The following is a 23,240-nucleotide window of genomic DNA, read 5'->3' on the forward strand; positions in this document are numbered from 1 at the left end:
CTAGCAGATTTGGTGAGTGATGCGATGTGGTGCGATGTGAGCGGCTATGTTCGTCCCATTTGAAATAGGGTTAATTCATAATGTACTTTTCCAAATTCCAATAAATACCGGTAATCAAAAGTAGCATATTTGTCTTTGAAAGTCCAAACATGAATGAATACTCAAGTAAAGTAGTAAAAGTACAGTATACTCAAGTAAATGTATGCTATACAAGGCACGCTGGGTCGCAGTGCAGTCGCCGAAGCCTCCCCTTGTGTACTTTGTTACTGTCCAGCACTGCAGCCTCATGCGATGACATCAGTGATTACATCACTGGGGACTCTCTTTCCCAGAGGGGCGTGGTTATATATGCCTAACCTTAACCTCCCTAAACTCACCTAAACTATGCCTAGATCTAAACCTAAACTCACAAAAACTATATGCCTAACCCTAAATGTAACCCTAACTCTACTTATACATACATTTGTACGGTACAAAACACTGAAGTCCTTAAACCAGAAACCAAACACTGCCTATAAACCTAAACCTAACCTTAACTAAGCCAGAAACCTAACCTCACAGAATGGATGGATTTGTTTTTTACGTCCGGATACTCCGTCAGGAGATCTGACTCAGATCTGAACCCATTTTGATTTGGCGTTAGGAACCCGTTGCGACCGTTAATAACCTCATAACCACACCTCAAAAGCTCCGGGAAAAAGGGTGAAAATCCCGACAACAGTGATGATGACATCAGGGCTGATGTCATGCTGACTCCAGTCAGTCCGTTTGTCTCCAGAGTCGTGCCTTCGTTCTAACCACGGCTTCAGCTGATGAACAATTACCACTGGCTCAGCTCCCTTGTGGAGTGGCCCGGCCGTCTGTCTTTGAGATAAGATAAACCCTGGGGCTAAAGGGAACTTGTTGTCTTGTTTGTTTTGTCAAGATCAGATAAACCCCGTTTAAGAGGATGTCATTTGTCATTGTAGCACATTAGAGATTAGGGGGATTTAGTCGAGGGGTTATACAAGAATAGTCGAGTCACCTCTCGAACTGTGACGGCTGTGAAAGGAAGTCCGGGGCGGGGAATACCAGTTTGACAGATACCCTGGGCTGGAGGGCTGGGTACTACAGCCACTTCCAAGCTCACAGAACCTGTCACGACCTCACCACACCCCCCCGGCGCGTTCCAGCATAACCCCAGCATGAGGCAGACAAGACACACCGCATCTCTCCTCTCTCTCTCTCTCTCTCCCCCGCCCTGGGGGGGGATTCAACAGCACTGCATCCGCAACAAACGCATTCTGGTGTTTCGTTTGGTTGTTTCTGTTCAGCAAGTTCCAACGAAAAAAGGCATTAAAACCACGTGAACTCCAGCATGCCTGTCTAGTGCCTGAATCAAGGGGGAACATTCTGCAAAAAATAGCAGATCTACAAGCTTTGGAGCGTGTAACTGTTAGATATGTAGATAAACTGCTGTTTCCTTCTGTGTGTCGTCGTCCCCCACCCAGATATTTTGTGTTGAAAACAGGCCTTTGGCGTTGTTTGTGTCATCCAATTGGTGTGTTTTTGGTACTGCCTGTACATTTAAAATGAATCAGTATTCAAGTAATCAATCAATCAATCCATCAATAAATCCGCTATAGTTTGCCCAGGGTTGTATTCTAGGCTGTTACACCAGGGATCCATAGCCCACTCCTCAGATATCCTAGTCTCTAACCTGGGGTAAACCCATCCGTTCTCTTTGGCTCAAGTGTGTTTTCTACTCCACATCTGCAGTTCCCAGATGACCTTCTCCAAACAACTCAAGTTACATATAGCTTGAAGCTGACAATCAGGAGCTCAAGGAAGCATATCCCAGGGAAGTGTCTGTCTGTCTGACTGACTGACTGTCTGCTAATCCCTAGTCTAGAGAAGATTGCGCAAACATTTTCTCAAGTTAACCAACATTGGACAACAGAAGATGCCCTTTCGCCAACCTCAGAACAGTTGGCAGGTATGGAAACATGTGATGTGATGTGTGGTGGGGGGAACACATTTTAAGTTTAGGAGTAAAATGTCCATGTAGCGAGAAGGCAGAGAACAGAAAACAAACATTGAGACTCACTATGTGTGACAACTAAGCATATCACAGCTGGCATCACAGACGTCCCATTGGAACAATGACACAATGACTGTCGTGGGGTTTAGGGCAGTGGTTCCCAAACCTTTTCATGTCAAGGACCCCCAAATTGACACTAATTAGCCCCGCAAACCCCATTAGGCCGGGACCCCAATTTAAATTGTAAAATCAAAGTTCATTTAACTTTGAGAGTGTACAAATGGAACCAAATGGACCATAACAGGTCCATTTGGTTCCATTTGAACACTCTCAGAGTTACAGGCCCATAAGGGTCCATTTGGTTCCTAACTATCATTTACGTGGGGACCCCCTGGAACAAAGTTCCAGACGCCACTTTGGGAACCACTGGTTTAGGGGTCATACATGTCCCCCCATCCCACCGGGAGTACCGGGTTAGCAAATTGAGTTGCTATTAAATGCCTTGATGTCATATTCAACCATATAGGCCTATTGGCTATCATTTATAAACTCCTCTGGTGTCTCACATTTTGTTTTAAAATCATGCTTTATTTTTATGCTATTTTAACAGGCTTAAAAACACATCTTGCAGGAAGAGACAATGAGAGAGCTTTACAACAGAAGATCAACTATTAGGGGACTAACTATTAGGGCATTTGAACACTGATGCAATTGCCTGCCATCAGTCACAATGTGAGACAGGGTCTCAACAGTCACACTGTGGGACAGGGTCTCAACAGTCACAATGTGGGACAGGGTCTCAACCGTCACAATGTGGGACAGGGTCTCAACAGTCACAATGTGGGACAGGGTCTCAACAGTCACAATGTGGGACAGGGTCTCAACAGTCACACTGTGGGACAGGGTCTCAACAGTCACAATGTGGGACAGGGTCTCAACAGTCACAATGTGGGACAGGGTCTCAACAGTCACAATGTGGGACAGGGTCTCAACAGTCACACTGTGGGACAGGGTCTCAACAGTCACAATGTGGGACAGGGTCTCAACAGTCACACTGTGGGACAGGGTCTCAACAGTCACGATGTGGGACAGGGTCTCAACAGTCACAATGTGGGACAGGGTCTCAACAGTCACAATGTGGGACAGGGTCTCAACAGTCACAATGTGGGACAGGGTCTCAACAGTCACGATGTGGGACAGGGTCTCAACAGTCACAATGTGGGACAGGGTCTCAACAGTCACAATGTGGGACAGGGTCTCAACAGTCACAATGTGGGACAGGGTCTCAACAGTCACAATGTGGGACAGGGTCTCAACAGTCACAATGTGGGACAGGGTCTCAACAGTCAGTAGTTGAACTACTGAACTACTGTACTTCCAGATGACAGAGGTTTTCTAAAGAAACGACGTGTGTGACATTACAGCTCAAGGCTACAGACGAGGCCAGACGTTATGTAACACACAGACGGTCAGAGGAGGTCAATGTAGTCCATGCAGGGAGGCCGACAGTCTCTCTGATCATTAATAACACCCACATCTGTCCAGCTAGTATAACTATATGTAAGATCCACTATATATCTATAGTTAAATGCTTATTATTATTATTATTAATACTTAACGGTCAGATTGGATCTCCCCAAATGCTCTGCTTCATATTGACAGTAACCTATCGCTAGAATCAGAATGTTTTAGGTTAAAACAAATGTGAGGGGATGTTGATAACCGTTGCCCCCGAGAGCATTCTAAGATCGACAATGTTCTTTATGAAATGTTGCATCAAGAAAAGAAAGCAAAAGGAAGATGTTCAGAAACGTTGAAAATGACCAACTGTAAGATGCATGAGTACTCACCAAAGTGTTAGCCGCTATGTAGCCATGTGCGGATTTGTCTGAAATCAAAAGAAAAAAGGTTCTCTTATAGAAACGGCATGCTAATGAAAATGCATACATTCTACGGTGCATACAATACACATCACTAGATAAATAATAATAAATTAAGGGTGTTACTGTCTCCGCCAGGCCGAAGGCACTATGGGCCCTAGCTGGTGCGCTGTGCTATGCCTTGACACTACATAATATACAGTATACGCATAAGGGAAAGCGAGAGTCACACAACATACAGAGGCCTTCCTCACTAACATTCTCAACAAATCTACAGTATGTGTACCTCCTGATGTGTATAAAAAAGTTTTTATTATATTTTAATTTTAGATATTATAATTATACAAAATAATATGTCATTTATTAAATAGGCTTGATGTCTTATGTTGCACCGCAAGTGACTGAGGGGAAACGGTATTCCATATTCTTTATGTGTGTAAGTACATGGGGAAAGGGACAAATAAAGTGTTTCTCAGTGTATACGTTATGTACAGTTTGTGTTCCACACAGTACTATGTACCTCCTGTACTTGTGGTTTTATATGTGATGTACAGTACCGGGTATGTGTTACACATTACTACATATACCTCTCAAGTGAAGCTCATGTATTTGTGGATTTATACGTATACATGTACAGTTTGTTACGCAGTACTAGTCCATACCTCCTGAAGTGAAACTCATGTACTTGTGGATTTATATGTACAGTTCATTATGCAGTACTAGTCCATACCTCCTGAAGTGAAGCTCATGTACTTGTGGATTTATATTTACAGTTCATTATGCAGTAATAGTCCATACCTCCTCAAGTGAAGCTCATGTATTTGTGCTTTTATGCGTACATGTACAGTTCATTACGCAGTACTAGTCCATACCTCCTGAAGTGAAGCTCATGTACTTCTGGTTGTTGACGGTCTATATGTATATGTATTTATATGTACATTACAGTTCGTTACGCAGTACTAGTCCGTACCTCCTGAAGTGAAGCTCATGTACTTCTGGTTGTTGACGGTCTATATGTATATATGTATTTATATGTATATGTACAGTTGGTTACGCAGTACTAGTCCATACCTCCTGAAGTGAAGCTCATGTACTTCTGGTTGTTGACGGTCTATATGTATATATGTATTTATATGTACATGTACAGTTGGTTATGCAGTACTAGTCCATACCTCCTGAAGTGAAGCTCATGTACTTCTGGTTGTTGACGGTCTATATGTATATGTATTTATATGTACAGTTCATTACGCAGTACTAGTCCATACCTCCTGAAGTGAAGCTCATGTACTTCTGGTTGTTGACGGTCTCCTTGGAGTCGTAGAACTTGAGGACGTCCAGGACGGCCTGAGGGTTCTTCTTCTGCTCCAGCTTGGTGATGTTGGAGGTCTGGAGCAGGCGAGCCCACTGCTCCGGGATGCCCTGAGAGAGAGAGATAGACAGACACAGAGAGGGAGGGGAGAGAGAGAGAGAGAGAGAGAGAGAGAGAGGCCAAACGTTTAACCACAACCGGGAGCACAACAAATAAATGTGACATATGAAAGCAGGGAATCATAGCTTCAAATTGACATATTGGTTGTTCAGTTTGGCCCACCAGTTTTGGCTTATAGAGTAATGTCTTGCAGAGAAACAGCGAGGCTTGAAAGGTTCACTTCTGTGGTCTCTATAACATTAACACCTAGCTACATGTTTGGGCATTTATTTCATATTTACAGTACATGTCGATTTCAGCTCTGACACTTATTTCAGACATGCTCTAGTATGTGACGAGTCTCCTCTGGTGAAAAGCTGTAATTTGTGCGATGGCAGTCTCTCAGTCAAATCTGGTCACAAATGACTACATGCCGATGCTTTTATTCGCGGTGAAAAGTCAACGCGGTGAAAAGTAATACGAGGCCGACCGCCTGGAATAACCCTCCAATGCACCTTAGACTGGCACCCTCCCTATAGATGTTTTTAAAACTCAGCTTAAGACTCATTTTTTTTACTCTAGCATTTGGCTGAATCCTTTGATTTTAATTATTTGTTGACTCCGTGTTTTACCTATTTCTTTGTCTTTTTATGCATTTTTTTGGTGTTTTTTTGCATTTTTTTGGTACTTTGATTGTGCCTTGATTGTTATGTTGTTTGATATTCTTTATACTTTGTTTGTCTTGTAAAGCACTTTGCGCTGCACTCGTGTCATGAAAGGTGCTCTACAAATAAAAGTTTATTATTATTATTAACCCATTCTGAACGGGAACCCCTTTTGGTGTTAGCACTATGTTATGCTTTAGCTATTGAAAAATAGCAGATCTACAAGCTCGTAGCGCGCCACCGAGTGGCGCGCTACGAGCTTGTAGGTCTGCTATTTTTGAAAAATCGAAGAACGACTGACATTTTTAGAATCTGATCTCAGGTCAGAATGGGTTCATCAGACCAGTGTGTGTCCAGTGGAAACCTCGTACGAAATCTGATCTCAGGTCAGAATGGGTTAATACTGCGTTGAGCTGCAACCAGGGCAGGAGTGTAATAATGGCCATGAGGCCCGCTATACCGCCGTTTGCCCCACGTGTTGGCCTCAAGACAAAGGATGAGACCTGCATGCACAGTGGCCTCGATGCCCTGTCCACACTGGCACTGCCCACAGTGTGCCAGCTGATTTCACCCTTTCCCCCCTAGAGTCTAAAAGTGTGTTGAGATTATGAAATTCCCCCCCATTTTTCTGATAGTTACACATTGTATTTTTTATTTAAAAAATAATTTTTAGCCCTTAAATTAAAGGCAGAATAATCATTGTTCAAGATTCAAGATTGCTTTATTGTCGTCATTATTTCCAACTGTAGCAGCAGAAAATAACTAAATTACTATTTAGTTATTAAAACACAGGCTCATACAATAATATATCAGTGCGCAAGACAATACTCTGAGTATAAATAAGTCGTATAAAAACTACAGGAATCCATAAAAAGATAAATAGAATAAAACCATTTAAAAACTGAACATATAGATCCATCAGTTCATGTCACAGTTCATGGTCTTGCTGCAGCCGGTATGTGTCTTGTTGTGACCTCAAAGAGTGGACCAGAGCAGAGGCCAAGTGGCCTTGTTGCCACTACAAAGCCATTATTCCAGGCTGCAACGCATGGCGGCCTTCCTTCCTCTATTTTCCCTATCCGTCGTGACGCGTCGTCGTATGATAAAGTGTATACTGTGTGTAGCGCTTGCCTTAAGTGCTTTGAGGTCAAATTATGACATTGCATTGTAGTAACTGGTAGAACTGGATTTGTCTCTCTCTCTCTCTCTGTGTGTGAGTGTGAGTGTGAGTGTGAGTGTGTGTGTGTGTGTGTCTCTGTTCTCGTAGCCTTGTCCTCGCGAAGCCTCACTGATGCTGGAGCTGATAATAACACAGCTGTGCCGTTAATGGACTTACAGCACACGTCGTTAAAGAGTGTAGGAGCCACGGCTGTGTTGGAAACGACCCGAGTGAAAGTAGCTCATAATATTTATCTGCCTGGCTCTAACGCTAACAGCTGCTGATTCACTGTAGTGCCCTCTTCACATTTTGGAATGTAACAAGCATTCCGATTCAGAATGCTTGTTACATTCCAAAAAGCACCATATATCTGCCTAAGTCTGATGACTTAGGGCTGTATTTTGCGTGTCTTAAGTATACCAGGTCTTATTCCCTAACTTGAGTAAACTAAAGACCTGGAGGCGTGATCAATGCTCTTTGGCCACTCAGAATAGCCAAATGGCATTGATCCCACCTCCAGGTCTTTAGTTTACTCAAGTTAGGTAATAAGACCTGGTACTTAAGACACGCAAAATACAGCCCTGAGACTCTAAGAAGTCATCAGCCTTAGGGCCGATTCATACTCCTATTTTACCGCTGTTTCGGCGCTGTAGTGCCGAAATGATTTCGGCTCGTTAGAAATTTTCAGTAGCACCGAAGAGGCGACTTTAGGACGGTACCCGCCCCCCCCGAACCTCAAATGACGTCACATTGTAGGCTCTACAGAGCCAAATGACGTCACATTGTAGGCTCTACAGAGCCAAATGACGTCACATTGTAGGCTCTACAGCGCCGAACCGACTTTTATTCGGCCCTATAAAATAGGGGTATGAATCGGCCCTTAGGCAGAGACTGGCTGAGTTCGTGGGCAGTAATGCGCGGTGAATCACCACCAGGGTCACCACAGGAGAGTAGAGAAAGCCCCATATCATCACAATGCTCTGACCGAGGCCCCGAGGAGTAATCAGAGTAGTTGTAATGAGGACTGCTTGTTAAAGGAGGGACCTACATTTGGGCCCTGCTTCGCCCTCGGGGCGCCACGAGGGCGGGTTTATCCTCCATGGCGCTGCGCCGGGTCCCTTTATCTGTGTCACTATGGAACGCATCACAGAGCGCCCGACGGGACGGGACGGGGTGCCCACTCTCGCTCTATTATTAACCCATTCTGAACGGGAACCCCTTTTGGTGTTAGCATCATGTTATGCTTTAGCTATTGAAAAATAGCAGATCTACAAGCTCATAGCGCACCACCGAGTGGCGCGCTACGAGCTTGTAGGTCTGCTATTTTTGAGAAAATCGAAGAACGACTGACATTTTTTAGAATCTGATCTCAGGTCAGAATGGGTTAATCGGACCAGTGTGTAGTCCAGTGGAAAGTGGAAACCTCGTATGAATCTGATCTCAGGTCAGAATGGGTTAATAACTGGGTTATGTTATTCTTAGAGATGATGGTTATTAAGTCAGCGCTGTTGGCCTGCAAGGACGGATGGACGGACGGACGGACAGCCTGCAGGCTGCCCAGTGGATCTGTGCTTGATACCAACCATATGTCTCACTCCCCCCCCCCCCCCCATATATATACACACTTATTATTGTATCATTTCTTTGGCGTGTCTTTACATGAGATTATATGCGCAATATTACATTATACGGGATGTGGTGGTGGTGGGAGGAGGAGGGGTGTGCTATTTGTTTAAACTTTTATCGACACAGGTTCGACGACTGGAAGCATACGCTCTGTGTGTGTGTGTGTGTGTGTGTGTGTGTGTGCGTGTGTGTGTGTGTGTGTGTGTGTGTGCGTGCGCTCTGAATTCTCTCGACGAAGAGAGAAGAACGCTCACCTCCGTGTTTGTTTGCTGTGGACTATGGAAGAACAGTCTAATGACTGATTTACACCAAAGAAAAAATAGCCGATCTATAAGCTCACAACGCATGGCTCCGCGTCGAGTTGTGAGCTTGAGGATCATCTATTTTCGGACCTGCACGCAACGGAATATAACTTAGCATTTTTTGCTCTCAAAGCCAGCCATTAATAGGGCTGGTCGATTTGACTTAAAATCATCTGCGAAAGCCAAAAAAACCCAAACATTTCAAGTTGTTTTTTTGTGTAAATATTGCTTTCAATTAGGGATGCACCGATGTATCGGTCCACATATCGGAATCGGACGATATTTGTGTCGGCAAATAAAACTGACATCAACCGATGACATTAGCCGATGTTTATCTTGTGTTGATAAACATACATTTTGCGTTGGCTATGTTGGTGTGTTGGTTATATGCAGTCTACCAAACTGTAGATTCTATTGGTGTGTTGGTTATCTGCAGTCTACCAAACTGTAGATTCTATTGGTGTGTTGGTTATATGCAGTCTACCAAACTGTAGATTCTATTGGTGTGTTGGTTATATGCAGTCTACCAAACTGTAGATTCTATTGGTGTGTTGGTTATATGCAGTCTACCAAACTGTAGATTCTATTGGTGTGTTGGTTATATGCAGTCTACCAAACTGTAGATTCTATTGGTGTGTTGGTTATATGCAGTCTACCAAACTGTAGATTCTATTGGTGTGTTGGTTATATGCAGTCTACCAAACTGTAGATTCTATTGGTGTGTTGGTTATATGCAGTCTACCAAACTGTAGATTCTATTGGTGTGTTGGTTATATGCAGTCTACCAAACTGTAGATTCTATTGGTGTGTTGGTTATATGCAGTCTACCAAACTGTAGATTCTATTGGTGTGTTGGTTATATGCAGTCTACCAAACTGTAGATTCTATTGGTGTGTTGGTTATCTGCAGCCTGCCAAGCTGCAGATTCAGAACATTTATTTCTTGTATTGAAGATGCATTTGTTTCTTTGGCACAAAAGGGTGAAAGAAAAACAACAAAAACTAAATGAACATATATCGGTATCAGTATTGGCTATCGGTGCATATATTTTCGGGTCATAATTGCATAATTTGTGGACTTGCAGAAAAGGGGGATACGAGTCAGAACTTTTAGTTGAGGGCAGACAGTCTTATCATCACACTACAGTTCAGAGCCAGAACATAAAAGTGTCCTCAGGCCAGTTATCATCCCACCGTCTGGGCCAAATGGTTCTGTTATCGTCCCACTGTCTGGGCCAAATGGTTCTGTTTATCTGTTATCATCCCACTGTCTGTGCCAAATGGTTCTGGAACGAACATAGTGGACTTTGGAGACCAGCCCCTCCCTCCCCACGCCATTTATCTCAATCTGAAATTTGCATTCCGCTCAGGAAGGAAAATATGCAAATCGCTCTAATGCATTTTGGGTCGGGAACCCCCTTTTGGTGTTTTAAGCGTAATGTTATACTTTAGCTGTTGAAAAATAGCAGACCTACAAGCTCGTAGCGCGGCACCGAGTGCCGCGCTACGAGCTTGTAGGTCTGCTATTTTTGAAAAATCGTGAAAATGTAGTGCAAATTTTTGAATATATATTCTTTCAGAGCCAACGCTTTTAACTCAAATCTTTGCGTCTGGGGTGTCCCTAAAGGAACAGCATATTTTCAGATGGGGGTCGGCGGCCAATTACATAATATAATCTTGTGAAAATGTTTGAGAACCACTGACATAGAAACATAGGGTTTTAACCCTGTGAGAACCACTGACATAGAAACATGGGGTTTTTCAAAAAACTGTCAGGATTTAGAAGACATTTGTAGAATCGTTCCCAGGTCTAAATGGGTTAATCAGAAGCGCAGATTTGAGTGAAAAAAACCAAAACTAACTAACTTTCGTGTCGTTTCACACCTTCTGCGCGGTAATTTGAAGACTAATTATTGTTGTTTGTGCCCGGGGCGAAATGCTACCTTCTAATATTAGCATAATGGTGTTATGTCATTACAGTAACTCCAGGTTTCCTGTGAGTGGGTTGAGCGCGTCTCTGGACTAATAGGACCATATATGGACGTCCCAGTATAACTATGTTGTTTTTCGGCAGCTGTTTCTGTTGTGTGTGACGAGTCCTGGCGCTCGAACAGTGAGAGAGAGACTGTCTTGACATTTATTGGTTGAGATCTACAGTATACACGCTGCTATTTATTGGTTATTTGGTTGGTTCAGGTTTTCGGTGCGATACCGCCATCGGAAGTGAGTTAATGTCTGCTCACAGTGAACTCTCCCGTCACAGCGCTGTGTGTGTGTGTGTGTGTGTGTGTGTGATCATGTGTGTGTGTGTGATCATGTGTGTGTGCGTGTGTGTCTACTCACGGTGAACTCTCCCGTCACAGCGTCGAAGCCCACATGGATGGTGTGTTCAAAGTCCGAGGGGAGGGAGATCTCAGGTCGCTCCTTCTCCTTCTTCTTGTTCGCTGCGTGAGAGAGGAATAAATATGTGAATATGAATAACGGCACGTGTACAGATTTTTTACTCACCACCGCTCCACGTTAAAATAGCTCCGGTGGTCACCTCACCACCGGAGCGGTGGTCACCTCACCACCGAAAATCCAGACTATGAATAGGCCTTTATGGTCTATTCATAGTCCAGTTTTAGGTGATAAGGTGACCACCACCGCAGTGTTTGGGAAAAGTACAACATGACGCCACTGAAGCGGCGTCACCCAAACACATCTCTCTGTTTTTACTAACAGGTGGTCACAAGGTGGTCACCTTATCACCTAAAACTGGAGTATGAATAGGCCTTCAGCGAATGAATACCAGATGCTGGACTTTAGTCCGCCTTGTTTATGTTGAATTTGTTAAAACATCTTTTAGGGAAAACCCTAAAAACAAACATGATATGCCCTGCATGTCACCATGCTGCACCTGTGATGTTCCTTTTTACTGACACCACGTTTAAAATAAGAATTGAACGCACAGAATATCAATACGAAGCAACTGAAAAAGACGTTATTTCAATGGTAGTGGATGGAGAGAGAGAAGATTTTTGTCTAACCACGAAACGGCAACCAATGGGTACGAAGAGGGGCACAACCACGGGCGGGACTTGACAAAGGGTGAATTCTTCTACATTCTCTCTAAATGTGCAGACTTCTTGTGAATTAAATAATGCAGAGTTTTGAGGGGCACTGGCCCCTCCTACAGTATATTCAGCTATTATATTAGTGTAGATTTTCATCTTAACACAACCATTCAAATTTCCATTTCCAAAATATGCCCCTTCAAGACAAAGGAATACGGAAAAAAACCTTTTCTCCCCTTCAATCCCGATCCCAATGTAGTAAAGCCAGTTCCCAATCCCCCAGCCTCTCTACCAGTGCTCCATCTCTGCCAACCCCCACAATACAATAGGTCGTTGGGAGGGTGAAGACAGCCTGGGGTCTCTCCTCCGATACCCGGGCCGTCAAGCCACCATCTTCTTTTCACCAGGGGTGTGATTTTTTTTATATTATAATCTATAATCTAACTGTTGAGAGCATAAACTGAAACTGGTTTCATGTTATGCTTAAAGATCTACAAGGGTCCATCCTGCTATGCTCACGACGTACCTTTTGTCTTCCCCTCGGTTACCAACCAACCACACGTATGTCTTACCTCAGGTACTTATTGCACCGGCTATAAGATACTGTGTGTGCGTGTGCGTGCGTGTGTGTGTGTGTGTGGATATGTAGATATTTAGTTTTCTCTTCATTGAGCTCTCTCCCCCTCGTCCCGTCTCCTTCTTCCCACCCTTTCTTTCACGAAAATAACAAATTAACGATGTAGCTCGTCGCCATGGGGGCGTAACTATACCGTGATGCCCAGAGGGCATTTGGGGCACATCACAGCCGCCGCCCACCACCCCGTGCCGCCTGTAACATAAAAATGATAAATACATACAGAGATGCTGTCGGGGGGCTGACCAGCACCGGCTGACCAGCCTGCGTCACTCAGGGCCCAGCACTGACATCTAGTTACGTCACTGCTTGTCGCACTATAAAACTAATTCCATCCACTGTTCTACAGCTGGTAAACCTTTGACGTGACAATAAAGATCATTCCGAGTCCCTCCTCGGGTAAAGAGCCGAGCCAGGAGCGTCTCCTCCAGGCTATATATATTTCACTGCTTGACGTAGATCGATTTTTAAAACTGCATTTTTTTATGGTTAGAGTTGTGAGTTATATTCAGTGTGACTTCACGTTCTTCATGAATTTGGCCGCAGAATCCTCATCTCAGTACCCAAGATCTGTGTCAATAAAATGTGCTTGTATATGAGCTTGTAGATCTGCTATTTTTCAATAGCTAAATTATAATAATGTTTAAAACACCAAAAGGGTCCCCCGACCAAAATGGGTTAAAATATATCTACTAAAAGTAGATCTAGACATCTATGAGCGTATTTGGCTGGGGGCCCACCTGTGGGGTCCCTGAGTTTGGTTCATAGTAGGGCTACTGAAGCTTGTAATCTTCAAAAGGCGAGTTGTCCTTCATTTAATTCATAACCTAATTTGTGGGGCTAACCAAGCAAGCCCCACACATCCAAAGGGTTGCCATGGGCAACCATGATCAACAACATCTCTAGACCATTTGTTTGTTTGTTTTTTTTCAAATCCAAAAGGGTTGCCTTGCAACGTCTAGGCCAGTGGTTTGTCCTCCATGATCAACACAGACCGGCGTCCTTTTCAAACGGTTTGGCTTCAGGAAGCTCTTTACCTGAACCCTCAACCTTTTGGCCCAGGAGCTACAGGAGCTCCCAAAATTAGACAGGACCCTGTGATGTCATGGCGTACTTTGTATGTGATGTTTTGGACAGAGCAGGCCTCTCATTCTGTGGACCTTAACCCATTCTGAACGGGAACCCATTTCAGTGTTAGCATCATGTCATGCTTTAGCTATTGAAAAATAGCAGATCTACAAGCTCATAGCGCGCCACCGAGTGGCGCGCTACGAGCTTGTAGGTCTGCTATTTTTGAAAAATCGAAGAACGACTGACATTTTTAGAATCAGATCTCAGGTCAGAATGGGTTCATCAGACCAGTGTGTGTTCAGTGAAAAGCTCGTGTGAATCTGATCTCAGGTCAGAATGGGTTAATGACCAAGTGAATAGAGAAAACACAAATAAAATCACAGGGTTGATCCTTAACTGTTGAGCCTGTGGCTCCCTGGCTATTTGGATCAGAACAGTGGGTTTTCAACCCTTCTGGGCCTGTGGCTCCCTGGCTATTTGGATCAGAACAGTGGGTTTTCAACCCTTCTGGGCCTGTGGCTCCCTGGCTATTTGGATCAGAACAGTGGGTTTTCAACCCTTCTGGGCCTGTGGCTCCTCAGGCTATTTGGATCAGAACAGTGGGTTTTCAACCCGTTTCATATCAAGGACCGTTATTTATTCTGCGTTTGAGCCACGAGGACCACCGTTTGATGACATTCATTTAGCCTTGCAGACCCAAAACTACAGAATAATGTCCACATTTCCATGCTGTATATTGATGTTGGACTTGGTACACATAGAAGAGATAACATACTGTTACTGTAACAGGCAAAATGGTCAAAATAAGAATTCTTCTACATTCTCTATTTGTGTAGACTTCTTGGGTCCTGAAAACAGTTTTTTGGACATAATATAATATGAGGTTATGAATGAACGACAACTCACAAGTAAAGAGATGGAAAAGAGAACGAGTTGTGCCTCCTGACTTGAAGCACAAGTAAGTATTCGTGGCATTGACATTAAGCCAATGCAACAATGGCGTGTTTGTTTAACCCATTCTGACCGGGAACCCGTTTTGGTGTCAGCATCATGTTATGCTTTAGCTATTGAAAAATAGCAGATCTACAAGCTCATAGCGCGCCACCGAGTGGCGCGCTACGAGCTTGTAGGTCTGCTATTTTTTGAAAAATCGAAGAACGACTGACATTTTTAGAATCTGATCTCAGGTCAGAATGGGTTAATCAGACCAGTGTGTGTCCAGTGGAAACCTCGTTATGAATCTGATCTCAGGTCAGAATGGGTTAATTCTTTTTAGAGCCTATAACATTAAGTTGATCTGGCTGGCAATTACATTCACGCTTCAAAAGTCACGTCGTGTTCAAAGACAACATATTTTAACCACTAGCCTAAAAGGAGAATCCCCCCCCTTGACCAGTTGAGCAGATATTAGGCTCATGAAGCAGAGGATCTGAGCTGTTCTCACAGAGAGAAACTAACCAAATGGACCCGTTCTCTCAGAGTTAAATTAACTTTGATTATAGGGGGAGGACGTAGTGACGCGTTCGGTAGGATTTTGGCTTATTTGGGAGCCATCTTGCTGCCGTATTTAGTACATGTAGGCTAGTAGGATGCTAGGCTAGGCTGCCAGTCTGTAGTTCGTAAGTTTGCTCGTCAGTGACGCTGGTGTGTACACTGTACTGTCACTGCAGTACACCGTCTTCCATCTCTCTACTATCTTTGACTTGTCACAACTCTTCTACTCTATGGCTCTGGATCGATGGTGGTATTATTATTATTCGCCGCTAGAAAATGTCCGGGTGTTCTGATCTGATAGCCGCCTCCCCTCCCCTCACGTCAAAACGTACAGTTCTCAATGTTTACATCTTACTTGACGAGAAGACATGTGGACATATCCTTATGGAACCATGCAGGGAGAGAAGGCATGTGGACATATCCTTATGGAACCAGGGAGAGAAGGCATGTGGACATATCCTTATGGAACCAGGGAGAGAAGGCATGTGGACATATCCTTATGGAACCAGGGAGAGAAGGCATGTGGACATATCCTTATGGAACCAGGGAGAGAAGGCATGTGGACATATCCTTATGGAACCAGGGAGAGAAGGCATGTGGACATATCCTTATGGAACCAGGGAGAGAAGGCATGTGGACATATCCTTATGGAACCAGGGAGAGAAGACATGTGGACATATCCTTATGGAACCAGGGAGAGAAGGCATGTGGACATATCCTTATGGAACCAGGGAGAGAAGGCATGTGGACATATCCTTATGGAACCAGGGAGAGAAGGCATGTGGACATATCCTTATGGAACCAGGGAGAGAAGACATGTGGACATATCCTTATGGAACCAGGGAGAGAAGGCATGTGGACATATCCTTATGGAACCAGGGAGAGAAGGCATGTGGACATATCCTTATGGAACCAGGGAGAGAAGGCATGTGGACATATCCTTATGGAACCAGGGAGAGAAGGCATGTGGACATATCCTTATGGAACCAGGGAGAGAAGGCATGTGGACATATCCTTATGGAACCAGGGAGAGAAGGCATGTGGACATATCCTTATGGAACCAGGGAGAGAAGGCATGTGGACATATCCTTATGGAACCAGGGAGAGAAGACATGTGGACATATCCTTATGGAACCAGGGAGAGAAGGCATGTGGACATATCCTTATGGAACCAGGGAGAGAAGACATGTGGACATATCCTTATGGAACCAGGGAGACGGGGAAAAACACCACGAGAGTGACGAGTATCTACAATGGTATATGTCTCCACAGTGAGCCTATAACAGCCTACTACTATAGCCTACTAGCCTACTGGTAGGCAGGAAAATGGCAACCAGAATAACCCGTTCTGAGTGAAACTCCTCCCTACGCTCTGACCCTATATACAATATACATTGGGGTCCCAGAGACATCAATGCCATTAAATGGAGGGTCACAGTCCCACCCCCCTCGAGAGACCCGGAAAATAATTCCCCGTTCATTTTCCTTACAGACTTTTCAAAAAGTATTTATTTAAAGTCGTTTACCCTGCGGACAAAGCCAACTCCAGTTGTGACAAATCATGACAATAAAACACAATATTTTGGGCCAAACAAATAATTATAAAGAAGAAAAAATATGGCATACAGTACAACACTTTTTTTGGTTGTTTTTCTTCTTTGTAATCATTTGTTTTGTCAAAAATATTGTGTTTGTTGTCATGATTTGTCACGACTCGAGTTGGCTTTGTACGACGCTTAAAATCTATATTAAAAAAAATTATTTTTGAAAATGCATTGGGATTAATTTCCTGGGCCTGGCGTCGTCATTAAACGCTCTATAGGGGACCACAGCCTAATTCAGTTCAAACCGGAGGCCCTTGCAATGAAAATGGTTGAAATTCACTGCTAGAGCTGCAAAGAATCTTCTCTCATAGGGATCCTCGGCATATGTTTTCAAATGGGGGGTGGGGGCGGGGGTTCCGCAGGCTAATGAGTATCATTTTGGGGGGGTCCTTGACGTGAAAAGGTTTGGGAACCCCTGGACCATACATTGGCAACTGGCGGCCACATGCGGCCCCCACCTTCACTTAATGCTGCCCTCAGGTTAATATCAGAATACTGATATACTGTTGATTTCAGCTGTTACAATTCCAAACATGCAAACATGACCCGTTTTTGTATGTCCAATGTGTTTGGATTTAGTTCATAAAGTTAACATAACAATTTTTCTTCAGGATTTCAATTCAAATATACGTAGCAAAAAATGCTGATCTACAAGCTCAAAACGCGTCGCGGTGGGACGCGTTTTGAGCTTGTAGATCAGCATTTTTTGCTAAAACAGTAATATGCAACGTGGCCCTCTGGTGTGAGTGTGGAAATATAGTGGCCCTCGTCATCGTCAAAGTTGCCCACCTCTGCCCTAGACTAAGGGGTACAGTATATATACTCACTCTTGTCTCCCCCAGGGAAGATGGAGCGCAGGCGGGCCTTCTTGTTCTTCTCCTCGGGAGCCATTGGGAGCGGTTTGGTGGCGTGGTTCACTGACAGAGAGTCTCGGGAGCTGCTGTTCATTCTCAGGGGCGGCGCCGGAGGTTTCTCTTCACTATCCACACTATCAGACATGTTTAACGCCACTCACTGTGTCCTGTAGGGGGCAGAAGAGAGAGAGAGAGAGACAAGTTTAAAACCGGTGTTTGTGTTTAGTCAGGTCCTCATGTCATTATTAGCCTCGGAAACCCAGGCGTTTTTATTTCCAGGGAAGAAAAAAAAAGCCTGGGGAAGAGTCCACTTCAATTCGGCATACATACAGTAGCGCAAACGTCGCTCACTCTCTGCTGATTTCTGATCGTCTGCACCTTTGTTAAATTGACGCACACACGCACACATGTACACACACACACTCCTCGCTCTAACCCATTCTGAACGGGAACCCATTTTGATGTCGGCATCATGTTACGCTTTAGCGATTGAAAAATAGCAGATCTACAAGCTCATAGCGCGCCACCGAGTGGCGCGCTACGAGCTTGTAGGTCTGCTATTTTTGAAAAATCGAAGAACGACTGACATTTTTAGAATCTGATCTCAGGTCAGAATGCGTTAATCAGACCAGTGTGTGTCCAGTGGAAACCTCGTATGAATCTGATCTCAGGTCAGAATGGGCTAATTAATTAGTCTCATGTCCTGCAGCTGCATCTATAGAAAGCATATAGGTGGGTTCCATTATTACCAGTGGAAATCCACTGGTCCACAGACGGAACTACATATTTTCAGATGGGGGGTCCGCACTCCGCAGCATGAAATAGTGTGAGCACCACAGATATATTTTTCAGAAAACTGTCATGATTTATAGAAGACATTTCGTAGAATCTGCTCTCAGGTCTAAATGGGTTAAGAGCTATAGGGCTGTATTTTGCGTGTCTTAAGGACCAGGTCTTATTCCCTAACTTGAGTAAACTAAAGACCTGGAGGCGTGATCAATGCTCTTTGGCCACTCAGAATAGCCAAATGGCATTGATCACGCCTCCAGGTCTTTAGTTTACTCAAGTTAGGGAATAAGACCTGGTACTTAAGACACGCAAAATACAGCCCATAGCCCTGAATGACCATAACAGGTCTGTAACTCTGAGAGTGTTCAAATTTGGTCCTTGAAAAAGACAAGGTTTGAGCACCACTAGTGCTAGTGGACTCCGAATGGGCCATAGTGTCATAAGTCAGTGTCAGTGTCAAGATAATCATGTAACGAAACCGTGCGTGTGCAGAAGAAGATAATTATGGTATAACCTCCGAAGAAATCTCGAACACACACCACTGTCTGTTTCACACTCACACAAACAAACGCACATTAAAACCTGGGAGCTGACCAGTGAAACCGCACAGTCTGATACTGTTGTACTGGGAGCTGACCAGTGCAACCACACAGTCTGATACTGTTGTACTGGGAGCTGACCAGTACAACCACAGTCTGATACTGTTGTACTGGGAGCTGACCAGTGCAACCACACAGTCTGATAGTGTTGTACTGGGAGCTGACCAGTACAACCACAGTCTGATACTGTTGTACTGGGAGCTGACCAGTGCAACCACACAGTCTGATAGTGTTGTACTGGGAGCTGACCAGTACAACCACAGTCTGATACTGTTGTACTGGGAGCTGACCAGTGCAACCACACAGTCTGATAGTGTTGTACTGGGAGCTGACCAGTACAACCACACAGTCTGATACTGTTGTACTGGGAGCTGACCAGTGCAACCACACAGTCTGATACTGTTGTACTGGGAGCTGACCAGTGCAACCACAGTCTGATACTGTTGTACTGGGAGCTGACCAGTACAACAACAGTCTGATACTGTCGTACTGGGAGCTTAAATACTGTTGGCCAATACTTTGTTTAAGGGGCTTTGAATGTAACCGGGAACCTTTGGTAATTTGGTTACCAGCCCTGCTCCTCTAACATTTAGGCCAGCGCCGAAAATAAAACAAAATAGACAATATAATGCTGATATTTCAGCTGCTGAGCCAACAATACAGTACACATGAAGACAGTTTGGATGTACAGGAAATACTGTGTTGTGTTTAACATTCATGCAATAGCACACCACTAGTGAGTGCATGGTCCCACAACCCACCACCACGTGATCTCAATAGAATGCAGGTACAGACCATAGTTATATTGCATACAGATGTACGACACTGTCATCAACACGGTCTACGTTTTATTCAACAATGGGCTCTATATATGGCTGCACACACGCCATTTTGGAAAGAACTTGGTCCCCTTCCGTGCTTCCTTCACAGGTGTTATCGCTGATAGTTGCTAATGAAGACTCTGTTGTTCCATTGTGGTCAAACAGAGTCAGGGTGCTGCTATTGTTGCGTGTTGGCTCACTGGAACCAGTTGTACTCAAAGTGTCCTTGAGTGGGTTCCAAAATGGCCTTGTACGGGTGTGTGAAATCTACACTCTCAGAGTTATGGGGCTCCTAGAAATAAAAAAAAGGTTGAGAACCTAATACTGTACACTAAATGAAACAGAGTATCATCGGTACCACCTGTGAATGAAGTAGGGAAGCGGGCCCGGAACTATAGGAAGAGTTATTCTGTGTGCATAAGAGCCCATTATGGTAAGTACTAAACGTCAGGGAAGGAAGCCATGCAGAGCTACTGTAGATACAGCCAGAGCTACTAGACTCCAACTCCATAGATGAGAAGCAACTCTATACTGTAGCTCACACTGAATATTCTGCTTTTGGCTGGCGAAGCAATCGGACAAATGACACAACACTGAACACAGTCTCAGACCAATGCTTTTTTATCCAAGAGAAAATGCAACCCAATCTGTTGGCAATTTACGAAGACGACTGCTTGTTGGCCCGCGTTAAGAAGAACGCAATAAAAATGGAGCTGAGAGAAAACGTTTTCAGCGCCAGTGAGGAGGAAAGTATACCGTCTGTCTGTCCCCAGGCCAGGCCATCACAAGTTAATGCATCATGAGCTCGTATAGATCGAGTCGTTTGTTTTTAATGTCGGGAGACTATACTGTCCAGGGGGGAAAAAAGCTTGTTGGGGGTCCATACATACATTGGTGCTTTATTTTGAGGCCAGCACTTTTATACTTTTTTACTAAGTCTAATTCTGAACACAGGACTTGTACTTGTAACAGAGTATTACTGTATTGTTCTTCTTCCAGCTGTACGGCACTGTATGTGTGCCAAATGAACGTGGAAAAGGCCCGTCCGCTGGGAGAACGAGGCGTAATATGAGAGAGCCAGCGGCGGCCATCAGAGGGCACATCAAACAGTGCTCTGTGCATAACAAGCAGTGTCTAGTCCATTCTGGACGGGGGACGCCTTTGGGTGTTTTAAGCCTTTTTGTTACACTTTAGCTATTGAAAAATAGCAGATCTACAAGCTCATAGTGCGGCACTCGGTGCTGCGCTACGAGCTTGTAGGTCTGCTATTCTTTTTTCATTTTTTTTATCGTAGAAAATGTGGCACGAATATTTGAATATATATTCTTTCAGAGCGAAGGTTTTTTTTAACTCAAATCTTTGTTTCTGGGGAACAACAACATATTTTGAGATTGGGGTCCGGGTGGGGGCCAATATATACATATAATTCTGGGGGTCCCTTGACATGAAAATGTTTTGATAACCACTGACATAGAAACATGGAGTTTTTACAGAAAACTGTCAGGATTTAGCAGACATTCGTAGTGTCGTCGTCAGGTCTAAATGGGCTAGTACTCTGTGTCTGTCCTGGGAATAATTGATAGGATGAAGCTGCCCCCGCTCTGGCTCATGGCCTGGCCCGAGTCTGCTGCAGCCTGACAGCCAATGCTGCTAGTTATCTCAAACTGCCCCCACTTTGGCCTGGCCTGGCCTGGCCTGGCCTGGCCATGAGCCAGACCCGCATCTGCTGCAGCCTGACAGCCAATGCTGCTAAAGTTATCTCAAACTGCCACCGCTCTGGCCTGGCCTGGCCCCGGGTCTGCTGCAGCCGGACAGCTCTGGCTCATGGCCTGGCTCCGGTCTGCTGCAACCTCTGGCTCATGGCCTGGCTCCGGTCTGCTGCAGCCTCTGGCTCATGGCCTGCAGGCCCCGGGTCTGCTGCAGCCTCTGGCTCATGGCCTGCAGGCCCCGGGTCTGCTGCAGCCTCTGCCTCATGGCCTGCAGGCCCCAGGTCTGCTGCAGCCTCTGCCTCATGGCCTGCAGGCCCCGGGTCTGCTGCAGCCTCTGCCTCATGGCCTGGCCCCGAGGTCTGCTGCAACCTCTGGCTCATGGCCTGGCTCAGCCAATGCTGCTAGTTATGTCAACCGACAGTGTCATGGATTGGAAACCTTGCATGTCCAAAACAAAAACAGTTACTTTTCAGGATTCAAATGTGGAAAAAGCTGAACTATGACATGGCAGATAGTTTGTTTTAGTAGGAGTTTTGTTCCTGCATTAAACAAACCGCCTCGCTGATGGTTTTTAAAAGGATTACAAAAAAATGTGTGTGTGTGTGTGTTAGGTTGCGCACAGGTGGTGAAAAACAATCATGCTTTTTTTGTGCTCAGACCCAGCCAGCCACCCACCCACCAGCCACACACACACATAGCCCCGTAAGGCAGTGGTTGCACCACTCAAAAAGTAAATGAACTTAAAGAATAAGTTACACAAAGAAAAATCTGAATAAACTAAATACAAAATGTTCCAGAAATGTCAATTTCAGGGTCCATTTGTTTACTTACTATCATTTAGCTATAGGGACCCCCTGGAACTCCCTCAAGTCTCCCTAGGGGTCCCCGGACCCCACTTTGAGTACCAATGCTGTAGATCCTGCATGCATGCATGGATGCTTTAACTGACGTGCTGTGGCTTATAACTGAGATACAAGGTGCTGCAAATCAGACTCGGCTCTGAAAACACCTGAACGCAAAGGTCGCGGAGGAGAAATGACAGGGCATTTAGTCACAGCTGCGTGGGTTATCGGGCCGCGGGCTAACAACACGGCTGACGCTTCACGGCGGAGCGTGGCGACGTTCCACGGCCTCTCGGTGAAGCTGTGAAACGGCAACGAGCGGCTGACGACCGCCGGAGACGGATAAAATGTTCACCTCAGCCTCTCTGTTAACCCATTTAGACCTGGGAACGATTCTACAAATGTCTTCTAAATCTGGACAGTTTTCTGAAAAACCTCATGTTTCTATGTCAGTGGTTCTCTTTCACGCAACACGCCAACAGCAGTACAGCACACACACCAAGGCCCGCCTCCACTCGATCATGATTGGAGGAAGGCCCCTCGATCTCTACACCTTTGTGGATGAAGGATGGGCCCTCTAGCCATACAAACGAAACCTATATGCTTTTTTTTACCCCAGGGGTGAACTGGGGCAGAGGAAGGAACTCCTTATATGGTCAGCACACTCTATAGTATAGGGAGGATTATCACAGAAAATAAATGATATTT

The 23,240-nt window shown here is 44.7% G+C and overlaps 1 protein-coding gene across 1 annotated transcript in view; it reads right to left on the reverse strand.

Annotated features, from left to right (window-relative positions):
* The window catches only part of LOC308327312 (serine/threonine-protein kinase PAK 3), a 94,441-nt gene that overhangs the window by 33,236 nt on the left and 37,965 nt on the right, over positions 1–23,240 (reverse strand). The window contains exons 2-5 of the mRNA XM_080780635.1: positions 17,746–17,939; positions 11,403–11,503; positions 5,166–5,319; positions 3,871–3,908 (exon numbers count right to left, since the gene is read on the reverse strand). Of these exons, the coding sequence (XP_080636761.1) occupies positions 3,871–3,908; positions 5,166–5,319; positions 11,403–11,503; positions 17,746–17,917 (465 nt within the window). The 5' untranslated portion in view covers positions 17,918–17,939. The remainder of the gene's footprint in view (positions 1–3,870; positions 3,909–5,165; positions 5,320–11,402; positions 11,504–17,745; positions 17,940–23,240) is intronic.

The sequence above is a fragment of the Protomyctophum bolini genome (genome assembly GCF_963924005.1).
Source record: "Protomyctophum bolini genome assembly, chromosome: 13".
NCBI lineage: Eukaryota > Metazoa > Chordata > Actinopteri > Myctophiformes > Myctophidae > Protomyctophum > Protomyctophum bolini.